This window comes from Zalophus californianus, chromosome 6 (genome assembly GCF_009762305.2).
Source record: "Zalophus californianus isolate mZalCal1 chromosome 6, mZalCal1.pri.v2, whole genome shotgun sequence".
NCBI classification, from domain to species: domain Eukaryota; kingdom Metazoa; phylum Chordata; class Mammalia; order Carnivora; family Otariidae; genus Zalophus; species Zalophus californianus.
In genome coordinates this window covers 116080318-116106909 of record NC_045600.1, presented here as the reverse complement: position 1 = coordinate 116106909, position 26592 = coordinate 116080318, and the positions used below count along the sequence as shown (strand labels likewise).

Sequence of the window (26592 nt, the reverse complement as noted above, 5' to 3'; positions counted from 1 at the left end):
AGGCAGACGCTTAACGACTGAGCCACCCAGGTGCCTCCAGAAAGTCTTTCTTCTGCGTGCCAATTCAAGACCGCTTTCAGCCCCTGTAAGGGTTCCTCACATTTCTTACTTCTTCCTTGTGGCTGGATCCTGGATTCCATGTCTTCCTCTTGCTGCTCTCGTTTAACCTGGGGATGGGGGGGATTTGGAGTCAGCAGCTATCTGGGCAGAGAAAACTTGCCCAAGAGTAGATGTGCTTCTTGAAGAAGTGCTTGGGGTCAGCCCCCAGCCACCTAGTGCGCGCTGTGGGTAGTATTCCCTAGGCCAGCCTGCACCCCCTCCCCCTCCCCCACCCTGCCCAGCTGCAGTGTTGCGGGGGCAACACTGTGGTGTTGCCCAAGATGAGGGTACCTGAGGTGGGAATGAAGAGGGGCCTGAGGACCAAAGGGTTTACCTGTTTCTCCCTGAGCCTGTTTCTGCACCTGCAAGACAGCACAGGAGCTGGGCTTATAGTAAACACATAATGCTGTCATTGAGGTTTCGCCAAGACTTTGGCCTATCCCGTGTGTCAGAGTATCCTTATCTCCTGAAGGCAAGGTTGGAATGAAGGAGGCTGAAAACCCTCAGTCCCAGATGGGAAAGAGGCAGCTGGAGCTGAGGATTTCAGTTCCCTTGGACCCTTGCTCAAAGCCCTTTGCAACTCTTGTGGGCAGGATTGCAGGAGGAGGGTTCTAGGGGTGGGAGTGGGTGATAAAACATTGCCCTGCTCTTGTCTTTCCCGTGGAGCTTTGTAGCAGCCCGGTGAGGCGGGCAGCATGGGGCGCGAGTCCACCTTTGTGCTAGCCGTTGGCACATGCTTAGTAAGGGAGAGAGCCAGAAAGAGAATCCGAGTTTTGACTGCTGCTATAATTCTCCTCCCTGTTGCATCTGGGCATGTGGCCTCCCTGTTTTCACTCGGGGCATGTCACTTGATAAATCCCTATGGTTTCCAGTGGGTACCCTAGGGAAGTTTGTGGAAAAGGCATATTCCTGGGCCCTGCCCGCAGAGATTCTGATATCTGGACCTCCATGCCAGCCCAGGAATCTGCAGCTGAGACAGATCCCCAGATCTTGCTGACACAGGGGGTCCTTGCCTGCATGTTGATAAACACAGCCATCTCTGGATGAGTCAGCCCATGGCAGGGCAGTGTGGCCAGGTGCCTGTCTCCGCGGACAGGGGAGCTTGGCAAAGGACGCCGCAGGGGAGGGCCACCAGGTTGGGTGTCTTGGAGCTGGTTTGTTCTAGCTCTGACTCGGACTTGGAGCAGCTGTCTCCAGGCCACCATTTCCCCCTTTGCGGTGGGAGGCTGGACCAGGAGGTGTTTCCACAGCCCTCTCCACAGCTGCCTTGGGCTGTTCTGTTTCCATGGGCCGGGTTAGGAAGGAAAGGCTCCCCCAGAGGAGGGTGACATGAGCCGGGCCTCAGAGGACAGATCCTGGGTGGGTGGGCCAGCAAGGAGGGAGGCAGGGAGCCCCATGCCCCAGCTGCGCGGCTTGTTTCTGTGGTACTGCTTCAGTCCTCCAGCCGCTCAACTTCCATCCCTTCCTCGAAGCCCAGAGGCTCGGAGCGCGCTGCCTGCTGCTGGCTCCTCACCTCGCGGGGGTTGCTGGCTGCAGCTCATGCCTGGCCAGCTCCCTTCTTCATCCCCCAGCCCCACATCTCCTGGGCTGCTGCTTGCTTATAAAGAAGAGGCAAGATTCCTTTTATAGGAGGTTCCTAGAGGAGTCAACCTCAGTAACAGAAGGTAGAACAGTGCTGGCAGGATCGGGGCCGGGGGGTGGGGGTGGCGGGTGGGCGGGGAGTTCGTGTCTAGTGAGTACGATGGAAAACTTCTGGAGACAAATGATGGTGACAGTCGCATGACAGTGCAAATGTACTTAATGCCACAGTACACTTTTAGAAATGGCTAAAATGGTAAAATTTATGTTATGTGTATTTTACCACAATCTTAAAAGAGGACAAAGGAGAAGGAGAAGCAGCAGGAGAAATCCTCTTCGGACCAGGCCCTGTTCCCCTCTATCCTGGCCTGCACTTTTTGCTTCGGGAGCCTCACAACTGAGAATTTGGAGTGGATGTGGCTGGTGTGACATTTCAGAGGCAACAAAGACCAAATTTCAATGTCAGCACAGTTAGATGGATTGAACAGCAACCAGAGAAACCAGGCCCATGGTGGTTACACTGCTTGAGTATACTATGCAGAATCAAAAATGTCTGGGTCCAAAGGCCAGCTCACCATCCAATGCCTGAGTGACCTGGGCCGCCTCCTTAATCTCTGTGAGCTTCAGCTTCCTTCTCTGCAAAACGAGAACCACATGTGAGGAGGGCTGGCCCAGGGCCCAGCACTTATTGGTATACAGTAAATGGCAAAGGTTAGTTTCATAAAGAATTGGAAGATTCATATCATTTAACCCATCTCTCTGGCAGAGGGGAAACTGAGGCCCAGAGAGGGGATCTGACTTGCCCAAGGCCACACAACAAGTCCATTACTGAGCTGTGATCTCAAGATATCTTGGACCTCAACCCAGATTTCTGTCCACCCACTTGGAGCTGTCTTACAGTTAAGCACGGGTCCCCTACCCGGGAGATCAGGAAGCCATGTGAGAATGGACATCAGGCTGTCACATGACCTTCTCCGTTGTCAAAGATGCTGCCAGCATCCCACCTATTCATTCCTTCGTGAAAACAGGATAGTCTTTTATAAGGAGGAGATGAATTTTATCAGCCAAGCCTTTTTGTGGTTTAAGTGTGGGTGGAGATCCATGGGCTTTCAGCAGCTTTGTTGAGTTCAGATGGCTGGTCCTGTACTGCAGCACGTGGGAGAATAGACACCGTCTGGTGTGAATTACTGTGAACTAGTCATCTTGGTTTAAGAAAGGGCCTCCAGACAAATGTACCAGTGTGTAAGTATTCTCTTTGGAGGGAGATGTATGTAGCCTTGATGAGGAAACCTGGCCTGAAGGCAGCAGCATTGGAATAAATTACTAGGGGTTTTAAGGAATTAGTCATTCATGCGTGCATTTGTTCATTCACTCAAACCTCACAAGCATTCCGTGTCTACTCTATGTCAGGGGTTGGGGGTAATGGAGAGAAATCGGTGTCTCTTGAGCCTTGACTGGGGCATCAGGGAGGTAATCACCACAACGTATGACGAAGTGCCGCAGAGAGTGACTGATGTTCCAAGTTCTACAGGAACACCAAGGAAAGAGGCACTGAGCCCAGGGAATGTGGGAGAACTTCATGGAGGTGACATCTGAGCAGAGGCCAGAAGGACAGGAAGGCCTTTTCCAGGTAGAGAAAGGAGAGGGCACTGCTGCTTAGCGCACAGGCCACGCTACTCTAACAAGAAAACAGAAAACACAAGGGCTTCAACAAGGCAGGGTCCATTTCTCTCTCATGGAAGGACAGGTGGGGTGAACAGTTCAGGCAGATGTGGTGGTGTGGGGCTGCTGGGGACCCAGGATGCCTCCATCTTGTCACCTAGCCCTCCCTACCTGAGGATGGCTCACCACCATACCTGCACATTCTAGTCTTTGGGAAGAGGGAAAGAGGAGCCTAATACCTTCCACGGCTGGGAAATGCCAGCTGTAGCTGGGTGACCATGCTAATTATCCAGTTATTCTATAAGAAAGAGAAGAGATGGGGTGGAGAGAGGGGTGAACAGATAGTCTGCCACATGCAAAGGCAAGGCAAAAGAGGAAAGAGCTTGCATGTTTGTAGATTTGTGGCATAGACAGGAGTGCAGGAGATGACTGAGGAGAGGGAGATGGGCCTGAGTGCTTTTTCAAAGGCTAGAGTATATTCTGTATGTCCTGGGAGCCCTGCAGGGTGTTGGGGTGCAGGGGGAGGTTTGCACAGATCGTGACACAAACCAGGAGCTGAGGCAGTGTGGTAGAGAGGGCATGTGGGCTGAGAAACAGCGGATGGTGAAGATGTTTTCCATTACCGAACAAGGATGCAGAGCCGGAATCTTCTCTGCTGGGGGTAGGGAGGGGCAGGGGCTGGAGAGCAGTAACTATAATCTCTTCTCTCATTTCCTCTCCTCAGACTGTTCTGCGGATTGTGGTCCTTGGGATCTGGGATTATATTGAAAACAAGATAGAGGTAAAGGCCAGTGTCCACGCCCACCCCCCACGCTGGCCATCCTGGGAGCCGGAAAATGTCCCTCCGGGTGGGAGCATCAAAAAGGCCTGCTCCTTCCACACTGGATGCAGGAGTCCCTGCAGCTCTGTTGTTGGGGTTGAGGGGAGGGGGCAGGCAGACGGAGAAAGTTCCTGGCAAAGGGACCGTCTAAAAATTCCCCTCAAAATTCGGCAAGATTTTAAAAGGTTTTCTTGAATCATTTGGAAAACCTTTGAAATGTGTCTTAAAACAAACGAGTCCACTCTAAAATGGCCCATTGGTCAGAGAGCTAGGCCAGAAACCATCTAGGCACTTCTCAGCCTTGTTTCAGCAGAGCATCCAGCTGCTCTGCTTCGTGTAGAAGGGCCTGGCGCAGTAGGTGGGGATGAGGGGCCGAGGAAGCCTGGCTGTCGCTGGGAGTTTTGTGCACTTAGGACAAGGCAAGACGGTCAGTGTGTGCTGTCCATTCCTTCCTCGCCCACCCCCTGCCCCACATCCACACTGTAGCCTCTTTGGGCCTAATGCTGGGAACAGACACGGAGGCCCGGCCCATAGAAGTCTAGATGAACCCAAGCTTGAGCGGGTAGATAGGTCAGGGCCCAAGGCTGAATCGCCGCATGCTGAATTGCCCATGCTGGACTCCCTCTTCTCCTAGCCCTGCCTCCCTGTGTGGTGAGAGACTCAGCATCAGATAGAAATGAGATGTGGGCTCTGGGCTCCTCTGCTACCCAAGGGGAAGGGTCCTGCCTTCAGCCCCTACTACCAATGAGGGATTCAGCGAGGCTAGAATAGGAACCCTGGGACATGGAATACAGGCCCCATCGCAGGAAGGGACGAGATGCTGGGAAAAGATGCTGGGAGCAACCCCAGGCCCTCAGAACAAAGGCTGGGGATGGGCTGAGGTAACTTAAGAGGAAAAAGAGTGTTCAGGGGCATGTCTAGGAGCGGGGAGGTCACTAAAGAGACTGAGGAGAGTCAGGAGAGACAGCCGGGGATAAGGGAGCCTGATGTGGGGACAGATCTCCTGGAGAAACCGGCCGGCACCAGCTGCTTTGCCTGACCTGCTTCTGGGACATTCAGGAAGGTGGCCCAAGACACTGAAATCCAGTTCCTCTCACAGGTGTTTGACGGGGCTGTGATCATCCTGTCCTTGGCCCCGATGGTGGCGTCCACCGTGGCCAATGGGCCCAGGAGCCCCTGGGATGCCATCAGCCTCATTATCATGCTCCGGATCTGGCGGGTGAAGAGGGTCATTGATGGTGAGTGGTCCAAAAAGGGTCAGCAGAGCTGGCTGGGTGACAGGTGGCTGCTACCGAACCTGGAGCTATCAACTAAGAGAGGAGAGAGACCACATGTTACGGGATGTGGGGGAGGGATGACCCAGCCAGCCTCAGGGATTGGAGGACGGAGACTGCTGGCTCAGAGAGACCAAGCCTGTCACTGCTCATTCAATGTCACGTGTTCGGGAACCACACACGGTGCCCAGATGTCACATGCAAACACTTGAGCGTTCATTCCGACAGAACTATTTATTGTATGTTCTCACATGAGAACTTACAGCAGGGCCTGCCATTCTGGAACACCAGTGTTGTACATCCTGAGTGTTTGGATGCACGCCTGCCGCTGACTCACCACTGGCTCTGTCCAGCTGACTAGTAAAGGGGCTGCTCCCTGCGGGGCCCATCTCCCCTCTGTGTCCAACAAGGGGTGCCCCACCCAAGCCTGTCAACCCACAAACAACTTGAGAGTGTTTCCAGGGAGGGGCTGGCTTGGTCTGGGTTTTGGCTTGTTTTAGTCAGTTTCAGTGACGCATGCTCCCATCTGGGCCTCCATTCCCAGAGAGTGTCTGATCCGCTCTGCTCTCTCCCTGCCTTCTACCATCAGAGGCAAAGGCCACCCTCCCCACGGAGCCACCTCATTTAGAGAGCTCTGCCCTGACCCGGGTGGTTCATCTACTTCCAGAAAGTGGTGACAGACCTGAGTGTGTCTCCCCTCCGCCACCCCCTGAGGAGGGACGCCTGGGTGAGAGAAGATTGGAAACCTCGTCCCCGAAGAACAGGGCAGGGAACTAGGATGGGGTGGCCTGGGGATGGGGAAGAGGGAGGAGCCAACTCCAGGTTCCAGAGGGTGGTCCTTGGACCTCGAAGGACATGACAGGGAGGCCCACCTCACCTCAGCCAGACTAGGCACAGAGCCACTGCAGATGGTCTGGTCTGCCTCTCTAGGAGGTGGGCTCCTGTGGGAGTGTGGGCAGCCTGAGCCAGGTGGTCGCATGGAGGGGCAAGGCCTGACAAGGAGGTTGTACAAATGATGATTCCCAAGCTTTTTTTAAGTCGCAAAACCCTTTCTTCTGCAAAATCTTATGCAGCTCTCCAGTGTGAAAGATAGATTAAAAGTAGAGTGTTTTGGTTAACTCAGAGTGGGGGGTCAGAGCCCACTTCCTTGCCTCTCTTCTCTGGGGGGGCATCTCTAAGGACCTTCTGAGCCTCTGGAGCAGGTTCAAACCACTGGGACACACTGTTAAGACTATAGACTGTATAGGGCGCCTGGGTGGCTCAGTTGGTTAAGCGACTGCCTTCGGCTTGGGTCATGATCCTGGAGTCCCTGGATGGAGTCCCGCATCGGGCTCCCTGCTCGGCGGGGAGTCTGCTTCTCCCTCTGACCCTCCCCCCATCTTATGTGCTTTCTCTCTCTCTCTCAAATAAATAAAATCTTTAAAAAAAAAAAAAGACTATAGACTCTATAGTATATAGACTCTAAGGTCACTCTGGCCCTGAATTTGGGTTGCAAATGTCAGAAATCGTGGCTATGAGAATACCCCAACAGCATTTGCCAGGCAGTGGGGGGAGGGTATGAGGCAGGAAGGACAGCCTCTGGGGTCTCTCATCCCCTGGCAGGGCACCCTCTCCCTTTTCCCTGCCCCCACATCCCACCCAGTTAGCTCTGTTGGGTGTGATGTCTTGTCAGGGAGCTAGCTCCTAATCCAGAATCTTCATCAGCCTGGAATGTGACTGGTCCAACTTTGGAAGGCCCAAACTGGGAAGGCTCTGAGAGGTCGTGTAGTCTATTCCTGTCATTTGACAGATGGGGAAACTGAGGCTAAGAGGGATAAGGGTCACACAGCAAAGCAGGTTGTGAGGCCGAAGCGGAACTCAGGCCCACTGGCAACCACCAGTGTGCTCTTTGTTCACTCACCCCCATCTGCTCAGGGCGCTGTCCTTGGCTCCATTCACGAGAACATCCTTTCCCTGCAGAACAGAACAGCGCCTTCTGGCTCTTCTCTGCCGGCTCTGAACAGCTGGACACCCTCACACTGATGGATCTGACAGCCCGTTGTGAATGCTCTTCCCAGCTGCGCCCCCTTTCTCCTGACACAGCAGGCGTGGCTGTGCCACTAGGCGCTTCAGGATAGGGATGTGCTGTGTGGACGTGGGGGTGTTAATTTGCTTCTCTCACCCTGGGTGTGAACTGGCTTCAGCAGAGATCTGAGAAGGCAGAAGCCGCTGGAGCCAGCCTCTGGAGCCTGGAGACAGGTCTGCGGGACAAGTGAGCTGCCCTCCAGTTGAGAAGCAAACAGGAAAATTCCGCTTCCTCTGCTCTGCATGATCCCTGCGGCAGCCAGAGAACGCCGGGGGTGGGAGACCGCGGGTGGAAAGGGACTAGAAGAGTGGAGATGTGGAGAGTTGTAGAATATAGCAGCAAGAGAGGCGTGTGACCGAAGTTTCTGACAGGTCAGGAAGAACTGGGTTCTGTGACGTGAGAAGAGCGTGAAGGCCAGAGGCCGGGGTCAGGTCAGGAATTGATACTGAGACTTCACAGAGCCCAGAGAATTGCGCAAGGGAGGGGCCTGTGGGGCTACCACTGGCTGCAAGATCCTGGGGCCCTCCAACTCGAGTCTAGGCTCTCTCCTCTGGGTCCATAGGACTGTCCATGAGTAACAGAGACCCAGAATAACTGACTTAGAGCAGAGGCCTCTTTCTCTCACATGAGAGTCTGCAGGTTGGCAGTCCCGGGCTGACATGGTGCTCTCTGTAGTCGAGATTCCAGGGTCCTCCTATTTGTTGCCCTGCTGGACATTGTCTACTTTCCAAAGTCATCCCCATGGTCCAGGATGGCTGCTGCAGGGCCAGCCATCACATCCTCATCTCAGCCACTAGGAAGAAGGAAGAGAGGAAGAAGATAAAGAGGCAAAAGGAAAGCCCCAGCTGCCCTTTCTCTTTAGACATCTTTATTGAGATACAGTTGACACACCATGGACCACCCATTTATCGTGCACAATTCAGTGGCTCTTAGTATATTCCTAGAGTCATGCAAATATCACCAAAACCTAAGCTTAGAGTCTTTTCACCACTTCAGAAAGAAAGCCTGTACCCATTAGCAGTCACTCCACATGACCCTCCCAGCCCTAGGCAGCCGCTAACCTACTTCCTGTCTCGGTAGGTTTGCCTCTTCTGGACGTTTCCTATGAATGGGACCATAGGATACGTGTCCTATTGTGTCTGCCTTCTTTCACTGAGCAAAAGCATCTTCAGGGTTCATCTGTGTGTAGCATGTATCAGAGCTTCATTCCCTTTTATTGTTGCGTCGTGCTCTTCTATATGGACAGACCCCATGTTCTTTATCCGCCCATCCGTTGCCAGACATTTAGCTTGTTTCCACTTTTGGCTTCTGTGAACATCCATGTCCAAGCTTTTGTGTGGAGGTATGTTTTCGTTTCTCTGAGGTGCCTAGGCATGGACTCGCCAAGCCCTGTGGTCACTCTGTCTTAGCCATCTTAGGAACTGCCCAGCTGTTTTCCAGAGTGGCTGCCCCATGTTACTGTTCCACCAGCAGTGAGTGAGGATTCCAGTATTTCCACTTCCTCATCTGCCAGCTCCTGGAAGCTGCTGCATGACGCCTGCCCTTGCCTGCCAGTGTCCGGACTGTGGCCTCCTTGCTGCCCACAGCCGTGCAGGAGACTCAAAAATCCAGCCCTTGCTCTGGGCATCTGTGCACACGGCCGGAATGAAAGGTGCTGTCACTAGGGCAAAGGAGGAAAACGGATCTCTCAGTCACCGCGGGAGATCTCTCAGTCACCTAGCCCTCTTAGACTGGGTGCTCTGGGGGTGCCTAGCATCCCCCTAGCCCCCACACTCCCTGGCTCCTCTAGGAACTGCTCCTGGACTTGAACCTGTGGCTGGCTGGCTGCTGGGACCGGCCCCTCCCCCGCCTGAGCCCCGCTATTGCCAAGTTCTTCACGGAGCTGTCTCTGTCTTCCAGCTTATGTCCTGCCGGTGAAGGTGGAGATGGAGATGGTCATCCAGCAGTACGAGAAGGCCAAGGTCATCCAAGATGAGCAGCTGGAGAGACTGACGCAGATCTGTCAGGAGCAAGGGGTAACGCCCTGCCACTTCCGGTTCTGTTCAGGGCCCAGAGTCCTATAAAGCCGCAGGAGGCCAGAACTGCAGGGCCCCCTAAGGCCCAGAGAGTGGGAAACCAGTCTCTTAAGGTCACTCCTGCTCAGCCTAGCCAGGCCTGGGCTCGGCACCGACTCCCAGGCCTGGGTGCTTTCTCTTTGTACCACAGTGACCAGTCAGCTCTCCAGCCTGAGCCAGCTGAGTCACCAACTCAGTTCATCAGAGTCTTCTCAACACAGTGGTCTCTAGAGCAGGGGACAACTTCTCTCTGCAGAGGTTGCTGGGCAACACTGTGGGCCAGTCACCACCCAGGACCCCCAGACACCCCCAAAGAGGTGTTAGCAGTTCTCTGTGCTTTCCAGGAGCTGTGGGGAAGACAGAGAGGTGACAAGCCCTGTGAGGCCATGCTCGGCAGAGCCAAGGGGGCGGGCAGCTGGGTCCTGCAGCAAGGCTACAAAGCTCTGTAGAAACACAGCCTCCAGGGAACGAATGATCTGGTACCCGTTGTGCAAGGTGGGAATGCCATAGAGGGGACCAGCTAGCAAGGTGGTAGAACGTGTGGAGGAGAATAGACGAACTGACATATATGGTCATTCTGGCCTCTCCATTGCATTCTGGGGAAACGACAGGGCCACTGCCCTTTGCTCTATGAGCCACATAAGCTATGCCCCCCACCCTTAGTCCCCAGGGCCAGTCCAGGCACTTATCCTGTGTGGGGCTCAGCACTTCTGGCTTGCAGTGCAGTGAGGCTGGACACCCCTCAGTCCCTCCCTCTGCCCCACTGCCGAGCACCCGGGCACTCCCCATGGGGGTCTGAGGGCCGCACGCGTCTCCCTAGCTTGTCAACGTCATACCTCCTTCATCTCGTATATAAACACTCTGACGGAGTCAGATGGAGTCACCTGCCCTTCTGACAAACCCTGTGCCATCCCATCCCTTCGTTCTGGTTGTGCTGTGCTCCTTGCCTGAACCCTTGCCAGCCCTGCCTAACTAATTTGTGTGCAGCCCTGCAAGTCCTGGCTTTTCCGCTAAACACGGCACTCCCCTCCTGCAGCAGTCACTTCTCCCTTACCCCGCAGCCCTGCTGTGGGCCTCCACAGAGCACTGGGCACTCGCTGCCGTGGGCTCTGGTTATCTGCACGCGGAACTGCTTCTCCCGCTGAATGGGATGCTCCCCCAGGGCAGGCCTCGTCTGACTTACATTTGCCTGCAGCCCCGCACCCATTCGTGGTGGGTCTCCTGGCTCCTCCACCCCAACCTCTCCTAGCTGGAGGAAGAGCTGGAGGGAGTGGGAAACCTGTGGAATGTCACCACAAATTAATCTCTAGAAATGTCCCACAGGAACAGGCACACAGAGTCTTCAAAATCATCTCCCTGGAATGTCTGTCAGGGAGCCAGATCTTTTTATCTACTTTGGGAATACCATGGCCTTTTATTTCAGCACAACATGCTTATGAGTGACAAGAGGGGACATCAGGGGACACAACCCTCAGGAGTGCATCATCCATGGGATCCTGGGTGTGGGGCAGTCTTTACAGGATTGTGGACCCGGAAAGACCGGTGTTCTAGTCCCGAAGTGGTTGGCATCAGCTTCATTCTCCCATGTGCATCTGGTCCACCAGCACCATCCCAACCTGTGCTGGGCACTGGGGGCACTGCCATGGAGAGGATTTGGCCCCTACCCCCAGGAGTCTCTGGGTGACTCTAGTCTGGTAGGCCCATAAATGAACAGGGGCAGTCTGGTACATGCATGTTTCAGCAGGGACATATCTGGGGTTCTGCACGCTGGGGTTTGGGGGCAGGGGAGTGGATGGGTTTCCAGAGGAGCGAACATTGGGCAGGGCCACTTGGAAAAGGGTGCCTGGCAGAGGGGACAGGTGAGGCATTAGGGTGGGTGTTGTACCAGGGGAGCTCAAGGCCATTCAGGGTATGAGCAGAGAGAGGAGGTAGGAGGATCTGGAGGCAGGCTTGGGAAAGGCCCACGTGCTGACCTAGGAATTTGGGCTCCACCCTGTAGGGAAGCGGGAGGCCTGGGAATATTAGAAGCAGGGGTGGGAGGTCTGCTCAGGTTGGAGTTTTTGATGGATCTCTCTGGCAGCTGTTGGAGGCAGGATGGGTGAGGGCAAGGAATGGAGATAGAAAGCCTGGGTTGAGAGGCTGTTGCAACCACCCAGGGGAGAGAGGCCTAGGTTTGGGGCAGACAGAGGTCTGGAGGAAGAGGGGAGAGGACAGATCTGGGTGTCATCCAGGACCTGGCTGGAGCTTCTTCAGGCAGCTCTCAGTCTACTGTCTAATAGGAAAATGAACACCATGGGGCTGCAGTTGGCCACGTGACAGACACAGAAGGGGTGCCACATGTGCCCTTCATAAACTCTCACACAGCCTCCCAGCCCAGCAGAGAACAAGCTGACCCTACCGCATGCCTCACGGTAACAGTGTATGGGCCATGGGGCTGAGAGAAAACCCTAATGGCAACCCCACCCCCAGTGCTTTCCATCAGGAACCCCTGTCCTGAGCCCACAGAGACCCCACATGTGGCCTCCTTCCCAGGGGTCCCGGCCAGAGGGAGACTCCCTTGGATTCTGCACAGGAAAGAGCTAATAAATAAAGACAGATTCCCTCTAGGTAGCGACATCTGGAAAAGAGATGAACAGAAACAAGCCATTTTAATTTAAAAAACACCTGAAGCCTGTCATCTTAGTTGAAACAGCAAAAAGGGCCAGCTGGGCTGGAATCCCAGCGGGCCACAGGGAAGGCAGGAGGGGCCGGTAAGAGCAGAGAAACCAGGACTGCTGCTCTCCCAAAGCTGAGTAATGCCCACTCCATGGAGTGGGGCACGTGGACGCCTCATTTTCAGCTCTATTTTAGGACCAGGTTTGAGACTTGACTGGGTCACAAATATCCTTAAAAAAAATGAGAGTGCCGGCTCATGACACATCAGGGATGGCCAAATGCTTTGAGAGAGTAGCATCTAGAACGGTTAAGAATAGACTTTAGGGACAGACCTGAGTGCAAAGCCAGCCTGGCCACTTATGGGCCTTGTGGCTTTGGTCACTGAGGGGACCTGCGTGGCCCTTGATTTTCCTAATCTGAAAAAGAGGAATAGTTAATAAAATCCTTGAAGGATGGTTGTGAGATGGTGTAGCCTAAAGCCTGACCCATGATGAATGGTGACTATGCAAGCCCATCGCCTCTCCCCCACATAGACCCATTTATTTTATAGATAAGATGACAGAGCAGTGGGTGATTTGCCTGAGAGCTCACGCTAGTTGAGGGCTTTTAGAGCCAGGAATAGACCCAGCTGTCCTAATGGAACACTGTTCTTTCCCAGCCCACCTTGCTTAGGGTCATTTTTCTACCCATGTCACTTCTCGGCGCTCGGTGGAGACGCTGGCCAGATAAGGCGCCAGGGTATCTTTAAACTGGAGCCTGCACGCAGCTCTCGGACAGGCACAGACGCAGCTGTGCTCAGCTGTCTCAGTGGCATTTCCAAAGAGTCCCTTGCTGCTACCCACCTCCCCGCCGCCCCTGACCCCCCTCTAGGTCATTCTAGTCCTCTTTGTCAAAAACTCTTGCTTTCTCTCTCCCTGCTGGAATTCTCAGTTTAATAAAGCAATCTCCACATCCAATTCATATGTGCTACCTAAAATGCTGAAATTTACCGAAGTTCCCATGAAATGTGTAGAATCTCAGTTTAAATGAAACAGTCAATTTGCATTCATCCCACTCTCTCCCTGAGATATATCTGTATAAATATTTCCCAAGATTTTATTCATCTTAGCTCTTTTTAAAATAAACTTTATTTTTTAGAACGGTTTCAGATTTATAGAAGAGTTGTAAAGATGGTACAGAGTTCCCACATACCCCATACCCAATTTCCCCTGTTAACATCTCACATTAGTATTGTGTGTTTGTTGCGATTAATGAATCAATATTGGTATGTTATTATTAAAGTCCATACATTGTTCTGATTTCCTTAGTTTTTAGCTAATGTCCTTGATCTGTTCCAGGATCCCATTCAGGACACCGCATTACATATGGTTATCATATCTCTTTAGGCTCCTCCTGGCTATAAAAGTTCCTCAGACTTCGTTTTCGATGACATTGACCATTTGGAGTACCGGCCAAGTATTGCGTAGGATGCCCCGTGACTGGGATTTGTCTGATGTTTTTCTCATGATTAGACTGGAGTTATGGGTTTTGGCGAGGAAGATCATCACATCACATCACATCACATCACATCACGTCACATCGAGGGTGCCTACTATCAACATGACTTCTCACCGCTGACGTTGACCTCACCTGGCTGAGGTAGTGTTTGTCAGATCTCTGCTCTGTAAAGGCACTCTGTTTCATCCATCTTAGCTTTTTTAGAAAGCTTAAATTGCTTGTCGCTGTGACCCTGTAGAGACTCCCGGGTGACACAGTTTGCTGGTTTCTTGCCTGAATATCTTGTACAGTTGATCTTCTGCGCCCCATGGCAGCTCCTTTCTTACCACAGGCACACCCAACATGTCCCAGGACCACTGTATGTTATAAATGAAAGGGTCCTTAGAGGGCATCTGGCCCAATCCTAGATTCAGCAGATGGGGGCGCTCTGAGGCACAGAGAAGGGGAGAGGTGTGCCCAACATCACACAGCAATTAGGAGATGAAGATGGAAACAGGGGTCTCTTAGGGCTCATTGCAGTGCTTCCCCCCCTGGACCACACTGGCCTCTGGTCTTCGCAGGGAGACAGGATACAGTGTTTCCCTCATTTCCATCATCTCTTCTGACCCCTGGGCTCACCTCATCCTTAACAGATTCCTCCTGGAAATCTGGGGCGAGCAGAGAAGGAGGATACTCTGTTGGGCAGTCTTACCTTTCCGAAGCCCTGGCTGGCCTTCAGCGGTCTGCTTCCAGATTGCTCACTTCGACAGAAGCAGATAGCCTCAGGCCCTCTGCAGAAAGTTCCTCCCCATTCACTTGTGTTTTGCTCTCTGTCTGGATCCTGGCCAGATTTTCTTAGGCGTTAATCTTGCTGGTACACAGATGGAGTCCAGAGGCGGGATGCTAGTTACTGTCCTTCAGAGAGATGGTGTGAGTTTTTTGTCTCTGTGTACTGGCTGCTTTAAAACTTTTAGATGCAGTGGTTAAGTCACTGCAGTGATATATTCTTCCAACTCATCTTAAGAAACCACTTCTGAGGTTTTATGTACAGCTGTGTGCAGGATCTAGCTCGAATTTTGAAACATATTCTGAAGTTCCCGTTGTACCTGCTCTTTGCCCCGTAAGCTTTGCCTTTGGCCTAGAGTTAATAGGATCCAACTTGGCCCACTGTCAAAATGTATTTCTCTTCTCTGCTGGGTCCTGTGGAAAGGATGGAAGGAAGTTAATTTCTCTTTCCTCAGTACCAGTCACCCTGAGACCATTAGCAAAAAGCCAGGTATCTAGGGTGACTTGAGGCCCAGCCTGCAAAGGAGGCCCATGGAACTCTGTGAACCCCTTAGGACAGCCTTAGGCCTTGGGCCAGCGTCAGTCCCTGAATAAGGAGTCCTCCGTGGGGGCAGCCCGGAGGGGTGGAGGGAGTCCACTTAGACACGGAGCCAACAAGCAAGATTCTAACCTCCACTCCAACAATGACTAGTCTCCCCCTTAATCCCTGGACCTTGTTGGAAAAATGGAGGAAACAAGGCTTATGTCACGAGGATGCTGTAAGGATCAGACTAATTTAAGTAACATATATAAAGTCTGGTCTACTGGTGTCTTTCAGTAAATGTAAAAAAAAAAAAAAAGGAAAGGAAAGAGAAAGTAAGATAATACTAAATCACTCATATAATGGTGGCCACTTAACAAATGCACTCCCATGTATTTTAGCTTCCTTTGACCTTATGGTCAGAGCAGGTAGGCTAGGTCTTATTAACCCCTTTATGGATGGAAAGACAGCAGCTGAGAGAGGCCATTGCTTGCCAGGGTGGCAAAGTTTGTGGTGCAAGGGCTGGTGGGGGTGGAACTTGGCAGCAGGGTCCGTTTGCCTATGCCAGAAACAGGGTGTCTGGACAAGTCACTGTCAGGAGTAACACAAGCTGCTACATGAAACAAATCCAGAACTCGCAGTGGCCTAACACAAGAAGAGTTTGTCACTCACATCACAGCCCAGAGCAGGTTGCCGTGGGCAGTGGGTGACGAGCCACCATTCCCCAGTCACTCTGGCCTCCAGGCGCCTCCCATTTTCTAGCTGCTGCTTCTAAGTCCTCGGGGCTTTCTCCCTTCAACAGGGGAGAAGTAGAGAATTGTGCAGTTAGCCAGGCTTCTGCCCCCGTTTCGTAAGTGGGACTCAGTTATGCCGTCACACTTGAGGCACCTGAGGCATACCGAGGTGGTCTGTGTGCCCAAGAACATTCTCTGCCCCTTTCCCTAGTCCCCATGGGCACAGTCACATTTAGTAATCCTCCCTGGGTGATGCAAGTCTCCCTGGCCCTTTTCTGGGAGAAACTGGATGATAATCTTGACCCCAAGCAACAGGCTTTTCTGGTGGCAGTCGGAGTGCGGGGAGGGGTGGTGTCCTGCTCTTCCCCACTCCATCCATTCTACTTTCCTGTGCAGGGGGTCAAAGCCCACTTGTTAGGTGGTCGGAGGTGACCTGGAGGCCTTGCTCTGCACCCACGGCTCCCTGGTGCTCAGCACCCCTGAGAGAAGGCCGATGGCTGCACAAATTCTCACCTTTGAGGCTGGGCTGCCAGCCCTGAGAAGGGCCTCTGTGGCCATCAGGAGATGGGAAACTGCAGAAAAGGGGTCCTACCCTGGTTCTGGGGCTGGTGCTTGATGCTGGCTCATTCCAGAGAGTCCCCTCTTTTCCTGCAGAGGCCACAAGTCCCCAGCTCAGCACAATCGCCTTTGTTACCTGGATTATTCAAGATCTCCACTGTGGGAACGGAAGTGCGCGCGTGCGTGTGTGTGTGTGTGTGTGTGTGTGTGTTTAAGCATGGGAAGTGATTTGTAAAACGGCCGATAGCTTTAATGACAAGCCTCTTTAGCTGATAAAATTAGCCATCAGAGGAATAACTTATGTTATACTTTTGCCATAATTTAAATTTATGGCCAACTACCAGTCATCTTCACAATGGATGGAAAGGGGCCAAGGTCGAATTCAGCTTCCCCCAGTGCTAAATCATTAGTTTGCAACTGTCTCCTGATTTTTATTGTTACCAACAACGGCAAAGCTAATGGAAATAAACATTGGATGCCATCCCAATAGCAGATAGGTTTAAAGGCAGGGCAGGCTGTGCAGACAGCACTAATAGGATGGAAGAAAATTACTGCTGTTGCATTAGGATGCCATTGAGCTTCTGGCCAGAATGTGCATTGATCAGGCCAAGGCCTTGTCAAGCGTACTCCACAAACCAGACCACTAAAGGCAGAGATGGACTGGGTGTGCCGGCCCTGCCGGCCCTGCCGCCCCAGGGGTCTGGCCCCACCTGAGCAGGCACTAAAAGCCCAGCCCCAATGGAAGGGGCCTGACTCACTCTGTAATGCACGCTGAGGACTTCCCTGTGGATCCTGGCCAATCTGCTCAGGTTATCTGATAGAAATACTTAGCAAATGATGTGCATTAAGAAGGGCTGTGACTACACTTTCATTCTTCCTGAGTCTCGGGATGGTCTTTATTTCCCCAGGCCAGTGTGCCAGTGAAAAATATGCTTCATTTTGCCCTCAGAGCCCCCATGTGCCTTCAGCCCTGGAGGCCCATGCAAGCCCTGGAAAGCCGGAGTGCTGCTTCTTGGCTATTTTCATCAGTCTGACTGCAGAGTGTCCAGGGGTGGGCTTTTGTATTTATCCTGTTTAGGATTCTGAGTTCCTTGAATTTGTGGATTGATGTTTTTCATTAGATTTGGAAAGTTCTTGGCCACGGTTTGTTGACTGATTGCTTCTGTCTTCACCCTTCCGTCTCCTCCTGGAGCTCTGGTTGCACGTTAGGCCCTTGGATCATGTCTCCCATCTTAGACCCTCTTCCATTCACTCGCTCCTCCCGCCTTTTTTTTTTTTTTTTTTCCTCTTCTGGCCCTAAGTCTAGATGTTTTTCTATAGACGTATCCTCAAGTTCAGCAGTCTTATCGTCTACTATGTCCAGTCTGCTGCTAAACCCATCCAGTGGAATACCCAATTTCAGACATTGCATGTTGAGGTTCTAGAAGTTCTATTGGATTCCTCTTATAGTTTCTGTTTCTCTGCTAAAATGCTACATCCATTCTGTTTATCTTTCCCCCACTTTAACATATTAATCACAGTTATTTTGAAGTCCTTATCTGCTAACTCAAATAGGACATAGGTCCGCTTCAGTGGGAATTCTAAGCAGCCTCTGAACTGCTTTATGTCTTAATAATCTATCACCTTTTTTGCTTATTTGCATGACTAGTAATTCTTATTGTGTGCTACACACTGTTGATAATGTGTTTTAGAGATTCTGGATTATGTTATCTTTCTGTAAAGAGCCGGCCCTCTGGGAATGGGGCATTTCATCAAGGAGCAGGGGGTGGCCCTCAAGACAGGAGCTACCTGTCACTTGTACTTTATTCCCTCCCAGCGGGAGTCCCAGAGCCAGCACGGAGCTCGTCTTAGACTCAGAGTTTGGCTGGTCCATTTGCCTTATTGAACACACAGTAAAACCGAGGCCCAAAGAGGAAAAAAGACTCACCACAAGTCAGAGTGAGGGAGGGTGATGGGCCCAGAACTCAGGCTCCTGCCTCCTCCAGCCCTTGCTTTTTCCCCACTTGGGAGCCTCCTGCTTTTTCCCGGCCCCTGTAACCATCAAGCCCTCTGTATTCTGCTTGAGCTCAGTCTCTTCCATCTCTCCCCTAAGGCTTCCCCTTGACACAAAGTCTGTGAAGCTAGAGGCCAGAGGCCTGGGTTCCAGGCCCGGCTTTGCTTCTGATGCATCCTGTAGTCTTAGCTTTTCCCTATCCTGTCTGCCAGGACAGAGGCTCCTTCCCACCCTAGAGCCCCAGCTCACCCACTGACTAATGAGGTCCTGATAGCTTAGGACCCCCAACAGCCCTTCAGTCAGCTGGGGAAGCACACGTGGCCCTGTTCAGTATGGGGGAAGCAGCAGCCAGGCTCTGAGGGTCCCAGGGTCCTGCCAGCCCCTTGGAGCTGAGCTGGGCTGAGCTAAAAGCCACTGAGCTATCTGCAGTTCCCCTGTAAGGAATCCATCATTCCTCCTTAGGGCAAGGGCCGAGAGCATCCAGCCACCCACACCCTCTGAAGCTTGTGAACTTATATCCCTGTCCTTCACCCATTCCACTCATGCCCATGCCCACACTTTGACCTCCTAAATAGCTCCCTTACTTCCTGTCTCCACTGTCCCCAACCTCGTTCAAATCCTGGTCATCAGGCCCGGGTTGCAGAAGTAGCATCCTGGCTGCCAGTCCCGCCTCCACCCTGGCCCATCTCTCTCCGATCCTCCGCTCTGCTGCCAGCACCATCCTCCCAAAGTGCTCGTCTGAATCACCGCAACACCTCCTTCAACACTCTGCCCTTCTGCTCAAAAGACCTCAGTGGTTTCTTGTCGCTTTTTTAAAAAAGGCTGACATCCTTGTAACATCTTACCGGGGTTAATGGGCTCCGCCTGGTGTGGCCCCTACTCATCTCCCCAGCCTCTCTCACCCCCCCAGCCCCCTGTCTTGCAGACACACCACCGTCAGCCCTTGAGACCGTCATGGAAGATTTACTGCGGTGCAGCAGACACTGCCCCCCTCGCTTGGGGCCACTGAGGACTCACTTCCAAGCTGGGAGAGGCATTTCCATTCTAAAACACGTAACAGTTTGAACATAGCCCTCACCATGCTTTACCTGAGTAAGTGAATGAATGCATGCCTGCCTAGGAGAATTCCCATACGCTTGGGGTTCATATCTCTAGCCTAAAACTTGTCTTAATGTATGTGCCTATGTCTGCACATGTGGGCTTGGGGCTGGGTAGGCCCCGGCCTCTGGCTGTCTGGCCTGAATTCCAGTGGGACACTCATGGGCAGCTCTGGATCAATTACAAGTTATCAATAATGCATCTGTTCAGAGTGGCCTAGGAGGCCATTAGATGGGCCTACTGGCCCTGATGAGCAGCCTTGGAGAAAGTGGGCTACATATGCCCATGGGACGTTCAGATCAGCCTGGGCAAGAGGAGCTCAGGAGGTTGCCTCATAGGCCCTATGTGACCTCTGAGAACTTGCTGCCAGAGGGGTAGCTTGAACTCTCTCCCCATGCACAGAAGGCCACCCTATAGGAAGCCAGCCTCACTTTCTCAGCCTCTGCAAACAATAGACCCATTTGAGTATTGGGTTGTTGAGGTCCAGAGTCTGAGCCTAGACTGAGAGCAGAGTCAGGGCTCAGTGTATGATCAGGCTTGGGACTCAGTGTGTGAGCAGGTGTAGGGCTCACAGTGTAACTACGGTTGGGGCTCAGTATGTGACCATGGTCAGAGCTTAGTGTGCGAGCAGGGTCAGGGCTCACACATTGTCTCAGCTTTGGGCTAGGATTAGGGCTCAGCCTGAAACCACAGAATTGAGGAAAGCTGGATAGTTTCATTCATTCACTTATTCAACAGTATTTATTGAGTGACTTCTCTATACCAGGCAGCAAAACAGACAAATCCCTGCTCTGCCAGAGACTATATTTTATTAAGTAAGGGGTGAAGGGTAGCAGTGGTGCGCTGGAGCTCTCCCTCCTGAGAGCCAATTAAGTACACGTCTTCCCAGTTCTCCATGACAGTGTGTTGGTAATTTGAAATTGGCTATGGTGGAGTATTTGCACCACAGAGGTTAGCATAAACTACTCATCTGGGCTTTCTTTCTTTTTTTTTTCTTTTAACCAGCATACCATCACTGCAGTGAGAGAGAGGGAAAACCAATAGGCAGTTCTTAAAATGGTGCAGTGACCACACATATTTATCTGATCTCCTTTCCCAAACTCCACTAAAATGATAATTTAAAAACCATGAACACATAAGAATTAAAGTGTCTCTTTAAGGCCTGTCCATAACGACAAAGAGGATAGAGATTTCAGTGGATTTGAGGAAAATGAACAGCAGATGAGAAAGGGGTAACCGATCTACCAGAGTGGAGAATTTATAACTAAAGTGCTTGCAGAGGATAGTGAGGGAAATGGGCTAATTCTCCCCTCAGAACCCCTGAGAGTTTGGGAGGAAGGGGGTGAACGGGAAGCTGACCAAAGGGAGAGGGGTTGACTAAATGCCTGTACACACAATATTTGAGCCCCCTAGGCCCCCTCCCAATCCTGCACAGCCAGGAGACCACACCCGCTCCCACCCTACAAGAATCATAGAGGTTTATTCTCTGGAGAAACTGAACCAGAAGGCTCTGCAAGTGGGCCCTGGGTTAGGCAGGGCTGAAACCAAGGATTCATTGAAAATCCTTCCATGTAATGGTGGGACCCTCTACCCCATCCCCCTGCCCTGCTCCCACACAGAGGCAGCCAGAGGCTGATGAGCTCTCTGAAAAACTGAGTGGTCCCAGAGACAAAGTCTGTGGACACTGACATTGGGAGGTTGCCCCGATGTCAGTCTGCAGCCTGGCATCCCTAATGTTAGTGAATGCTTTAATTGTGCATTTCACTGACACCAAAGGAAAAATAATATTAAAATAGATTTTAAAATATCAGAAGGTGATAAGTACAATGCAGAGAATTCAAACAGGCTGGTGTGACAAAGTACCTGGGTGGCTGCCTTGGGTGGGGGGTCAGGTCTGAGATAGACAGGGTCAGACCATATACCTGCCTTGTAAATCAAGGGTGAAGAGTTGGGTTTTCTCCCAACGGACCTCAGTTGTCACAAGGTGGGGGGGTGACATGATCTGATCTAGGTTTGCGAGAATCCCTGTGATTCCTATTGGAGAACAGATTTGGTAAAAGGCTGTAGAAGTTGGAGTTGCCCAGGTGGTGGAGGTGGAGGGGGGTAGGAAGGCTTGGGATAGCGCTTGGAGGTGAAGCTGGACTTGGGGACAGATTGGATGGTGGAGGAGGGAAAGCAAGGGAGCAAAGAGGGGATTACATTTTTGGCTCCAGCTAAGATGAGATGAAACCACCTGAGGAGCAAGTTTTTGGATACAGTGAAGAGTCCTATTCTGACCAGGTCGTTTTTGTGATTCCTATAAGCCAATTCCGTTTTGCTGTCAGGTAGGAGTTGGAGATGTGAAGCTAACTTTACAGGGAGGGGTCAGGGCTGGACACTGAGTCTGATGGGGAAGTAGGTAATCTAGGTAGGGATCCCAGGCACTGGGCCTCCCTGGGACCACGCCCGTCCCCGCTTCAGGCCTTTGGGGGTTTGCCAGCAGGTTGTGCACAGCGATGCAATGTGTGCTTGGGGCACTAGGTGGCAGTGAAAGCTCTCCTTACCTGAGCCCACAGCCAGGCCCTTCAAGGTCAGACTCAAACTTCGCTTGGCCCAGATGGCCCAGAAAGGTCCCAGAGTGTAAACAGCTATTTCAGCCACGAACACAACAGGCATCTGGGAACCTCTTTAAAGAACTTTTCCCAACAACAAAATTAACCAAAATCAGAATGTGTGCAGCGTTTTTAAAAGCCCTTATTTAGCACTCAAGTCCTCAAAGAGATGGGGAGGGGGTGGCGAGAAACCCTATTACACAGATAAGGGAACCGAGGCCACACGGCCAGAAAGCTACAGAGCGGGGGCTAGAGCCCAGTCCTTTCTGAACACCTCCTAGAAGAGGGGCGTGGGTGTTGCTGGAAGACAAATGGATGGTGGACAGACAGCCCAGCGAGCACATGATGCCAGGATGGGCTCCCAAGGCTGGTTAGGCTGGTCCTGGATGGTCCCGGGCATGCGGTCTTCACTCAGCATCAGTATAAGACACCTGAATAAGGCTTTCACTTTGACAAGCACCACCCGGTTCGCACATTTAGGCAAGGAACTAGACAGAACAAGATTCAAATCCGGGTTTTTCGACCCGCCCCCCCTTCAGTACCCTTCCCACAGACCACAGCTGTGTTTCCTCTCATGGCCATCTTGTCTTCACGATGCGGCCAGACTACACAGTATTCCAGAAATGAGACACAGGAACACACCTTATTGCTTGGAAAAGGCTCCAGAAAAGTCCAAGGCTCTGGCGATGGGTGGCGTTGGAGATCTGTAAGGACCGCCCCATCCACACCCTGCGGACGTTCAGCGCACGCCTCCCGCCCCCACCCCGGGTCCCAGGAATCAGGCTCAGCCTGGCCACACCCCGCCCGCCCCCGCGCCCCCCGCCACCCACGGCCCCTCTCCTCTTGCAGTTTGAGATCCGGCAGCTGCGGGCGCACCTGGCGCAGCAGGACCTGGACCTGGCTGCGGAGCGCGAGGCGGCGCTGCAGGCCCCTCACGTGCTCAGCCAGCCGCGCAGCCGCTACAAGGTGGTGGAGGCCGGCACGTGGGCCGAGGAGACGGCCGCCGAGAGCGTCATGGAGGAGCTGCAGCCCTCGCCAGGTGAGCCCGCCCGCCGCGCCTGCCGCCCCCGCCGCCCCCGCCCAGGGCTCTGCGTCCAGCTGCCCGCTGGCGGGCGCGTGTCCGGGTGGGCCTGGGGCGGGCCCGGGGTCAGATCGGGGGACCCCCACGACGACCTTTGTGAAACTGGGGGCAAGTGTTTAGCCAAGATACCTTGACCCAAACTCGCAATGAGCCTAGTGAATTGTACCCATTTCATGCCTGTGGGCCACTGATGTGCTTTGCGTGCATTATCTCCCCGGCCCTCAGCGCAATAGGAAGTATGACTTTCCTATTTTGTGAATGAAATAAAAGTTGTACAAAGGCGCATCACTAATAAATGGCAGAGCTAGGCTTCAAGCCAGAGACCTGAGACTCTTACTGCCCAGCCCGCAAGGGCCCAGATAGTAAGTCCAGGCCTAGGGCCAGTACAGCCCAGAACCTAAGTCTTGGCGCTGGTAGCTAATTGATGGACAGGTGGTGTTAGTGGAGATGGGAGCATGGGGCATGACCCGGGGCCGAGTGCTGTATAGAAGGCCAGCGGTGTCACCTTGGACGGGGGACTTAACTCTCTGCCTTGGTTTTGCTTGCTAACAAATGGGAACAATGCAGAGCTTTTCTCACAGGGTTGTTGGGAGGCTCAGGAAAGTGGGTCCAAGTGGCCTCCGGAGCTGCAGAACAGTCCCACAGATGTCAGGGGGTATTGTTTTGTCATGGGGTGAAAATACCCTCACCTATGTCAGGTTTGGGCCTTCGCAGGATTTTGGGAGCATGTGTTCTAATGGGCTCAGGCCAGGGATCTACCTCAGCGCAGGGAGGATCTGCGCCCACCTTAGGGCCCCAAGGGGATCTTGGGAGCTCCCAACACAGACTCTCCCTCCCCCGCCAGGCAGCTTTCCTGTTCATGTCTGAGTCCTCCCTGTCCTAACTTGCACCTGACAATGTCATTGCTAAAATGATGGGTAAGGGGTTATTTCACTTTACCAAGAAATTCTTTTAAATATGGATCTCCCCGGGGCGCCTGGGTGGCTCAGTTGGTTAAGCGACTGCCTTCGGCTCAGGTCATGATCCTGGAGTCCCGGGATCGAGTCCCACATCGGGCTCCCTGCTCAGCGGGGAGTCTGCTTCTCCCTCTGACGCTCTTCCCTCTCATGCTCTCTATCTCTCATTCTCTCTCTCTCAAATAAATAAAATCTTAAAAAAAAAAAAAATAAAATAAAAAAAAAAAATAAATAAATATGGATCTCCCCTAATAATTCAGAGTAATTCATCTTCATGCTTTTTACCTAAAGGTAAGGGAATTAAAGTTTATCAAAGCCCTCCAAGGGAAGTTTTTATAGTGGGACCTGGTTTAATCCTCACACCTCCTTTGTCTCTTATGGAGCAGGAAACTCAGACCCAAAGAAGTCAAGAGAATTTCACAGGGTCATACACTGGAAATGGTGGTGCTGGGCTTGGAACCCAGGCTGTGGGACCCTAAACCCCAGCTTGATCGAGGGCCCCTTCACCTTGCTGTGCCATGTTCCCCTTGCCAGGACAGCCAGGCAGAGCTGGGCGGTTGGGAGGTGGGAGGCCAGAGCCCCGGACTCCACTACTCCCCAGCTCTATGACTTGAGGCTTAGTGTTCCCTTCTATAAAGGGAACTCCAGCTCTGTCTGCCTCTTAGGAAATAAAAGGAGCTGATGGAGTGAGAAAGCTCTGGAGTAAGGCACTGTGAACAGCTTTTGTGGAGTGGAGTGATTGCACTTACGATCTTCTGAGAGACCTACAGATCTCAGAACTATAGAATTTGGGGGCTGGGAGAGACTTCTCTGAGTCCAGCTGATGTGCTAATCCCATCTAAAACTCTTGCTGGCCTCAGCTTACCTTCCTTTAACAGTAGGTGCTCCCAGCCTCCCAGAGAAGCCCACACCAACCCAACTTCAAATGGCTCTGCCTATTAGAAAGCAATTTTTCAGGGGCGCCTGGGTGGCTCAGTCAGTTAAGCATCTGCCTTTGGCTCAGGGTCCTGGGATCGAGCCCCGTAGCCGGCAGGCTCCCTGCTCAGCGGGGAGTCTGCTTCTCCCTCTCCCTCTGTCCCTCCCCGCCATTCATGCACGCACTCTCGCTCACTCTCTCATAAATAAATTTTTTTTTTTTTAAATGTAATTCTTCAGACTGAGCTGAGGTCTGCCCCTGGGTACCTGCCTCTCCCACTTGGCTGCAGTTTTTATGCATTGGTGAAAGGCATCCTTTCATTTTTTTTTTTATTGAGGTATATTTGACGTACAATGTTATACTGAGGTGTCCTTTTGGAGACTGGCGTCTAAGTGTTTTCTCCTCCGGGGACTGTCACTGCATTTCCACACCAGTCCTTGGGGGAGAAGCTCTCCAGGTTCTTGCTGTATTGTCCCTTCTTGAACATTGCAATGTTTTGGTTCCTCTTGGAGTGACACCCAGAACAAAATGCAGTTCTTGGGGAGCTGCAAGATGAGGGTGGAGTGCTAAGGGGCCACCCCTGCTTTTTTGTTCTGAATCTAAGACCCCTTCGATGTGGCTAGAAGGCTCCTGAGCCTTCTGGTGGCTGCCCGGCCTGAGCTCACAGCTGACCCAGGCCCGCTGTTCCCCACATGGGCCCCCACAGCCCATCCCTAGGCCGTGCTTTGTGCCCCCTGCCCTCCCCCCACAACCATGCAGCACTTTACATCTATCTGTGTTGGGCTGTAGCTTGTTGGATTCCTCCCCAATTTAACACCTTGGCTGGTGGCTGCTAGGGCTGCCGCAACAAGCCAGGGGCTTAAACGTCAGTTTACGGTCGCACAGCTCTGGAGGCTGGAAGTCTGAGATCAAGGTCTTGGCAGGGTTGGCTCCTCCTGAGGGCTGTGAGGGCCTCTCTACTATAGCTTCTGGTGGTTTGCTCGTAATGCTTGGCGTTCCTTGGCTCCCTCTCCACCTGGCATTCTCCCTGTGTGTCTGTGTTCACACTTCCTTGTTTATAAAGACCGCAGGCATCCTGGGCTGGGGCCCACCCCACTCCAGTATGACCTCACCTTGATCACTGCCACATGAGATTCCATTCGGAGGGACACGTTGGGAGAGACACGATGACCCCCTCTAACAGGTGGATGCTCTCGCTTCCACAGCCTCACTCCTCCCACTCTCTTCACCTTCCCTCACGCGGGGGAAACATCTAGTTCTGTGAGTGTTCTGTGCAGCTGTAGGTCTTGGAGCTTTTCCACATGCTGTGCACTGGCAGTCCAGGCCTGCCTGCCACACTTCTCTTCCTCCTTAAAACCCATCTCTGAGTGAGCTCCCAGCCACCACTCTCTCCTCTCTAGACCGGACCGGAACTGCCGCGAGGCCCCGATCATTCGTGCCGTGGGGCCGCTGGGCCGTGACCGTTTACGTGTGTGTCCCCACGAGGGCCGCCCAAGCCTGGCCCTCAGCAGGCTCCCCCTGGAGCTTGTTGTGTGAAATGTCATCTGCAAGCCCGCAGCTGATCAAAGAATAAGACGAGGCTGGCAGATACCACGTTTTCTCGTGTGGGTCCCTGCAGCCCTCTGAGCTCAGGCCCATGTGGCAGCAGTCCACTCCAGAAACCCCTCTTGACTTTC

General features: G+C 52.7%; 1 protein-coding gene across 4 annotated transcripts in view; it reads left to right on the top strand.

Annotated features, from left to right (window-relative positions):
• Nucleotides 1–26592, top strand: part of TMEM266 (transmembrane protein 266) — a 120887-nt gene that overhangs the window by 81262 nt on the left and 13033 nt on the right. For 3 of the 4 annotated variants that reach the window (XM_027572263.2, XM_027572261.2, XM_027572262.1), the window contains 4 exons: nt 4064–4120; nt 5259–5397; nt 9398–9513; nt 22813–23002. In XM_027572263.2, coding sequence (XP_027428064.1) covers nt 4064–4120; nt 5259–5397; nt 9398–9513; nt 22813–23002 — 502 coding nt within the window. The remainder of the gene's footprint in view (nt 1–4063; nt 4121–5258; nt 5398–9397; nt 9514–22812; nt 23003–26592) is intronic. The other variant, XM_027572264.2, reaches the window with a different exon arrangement.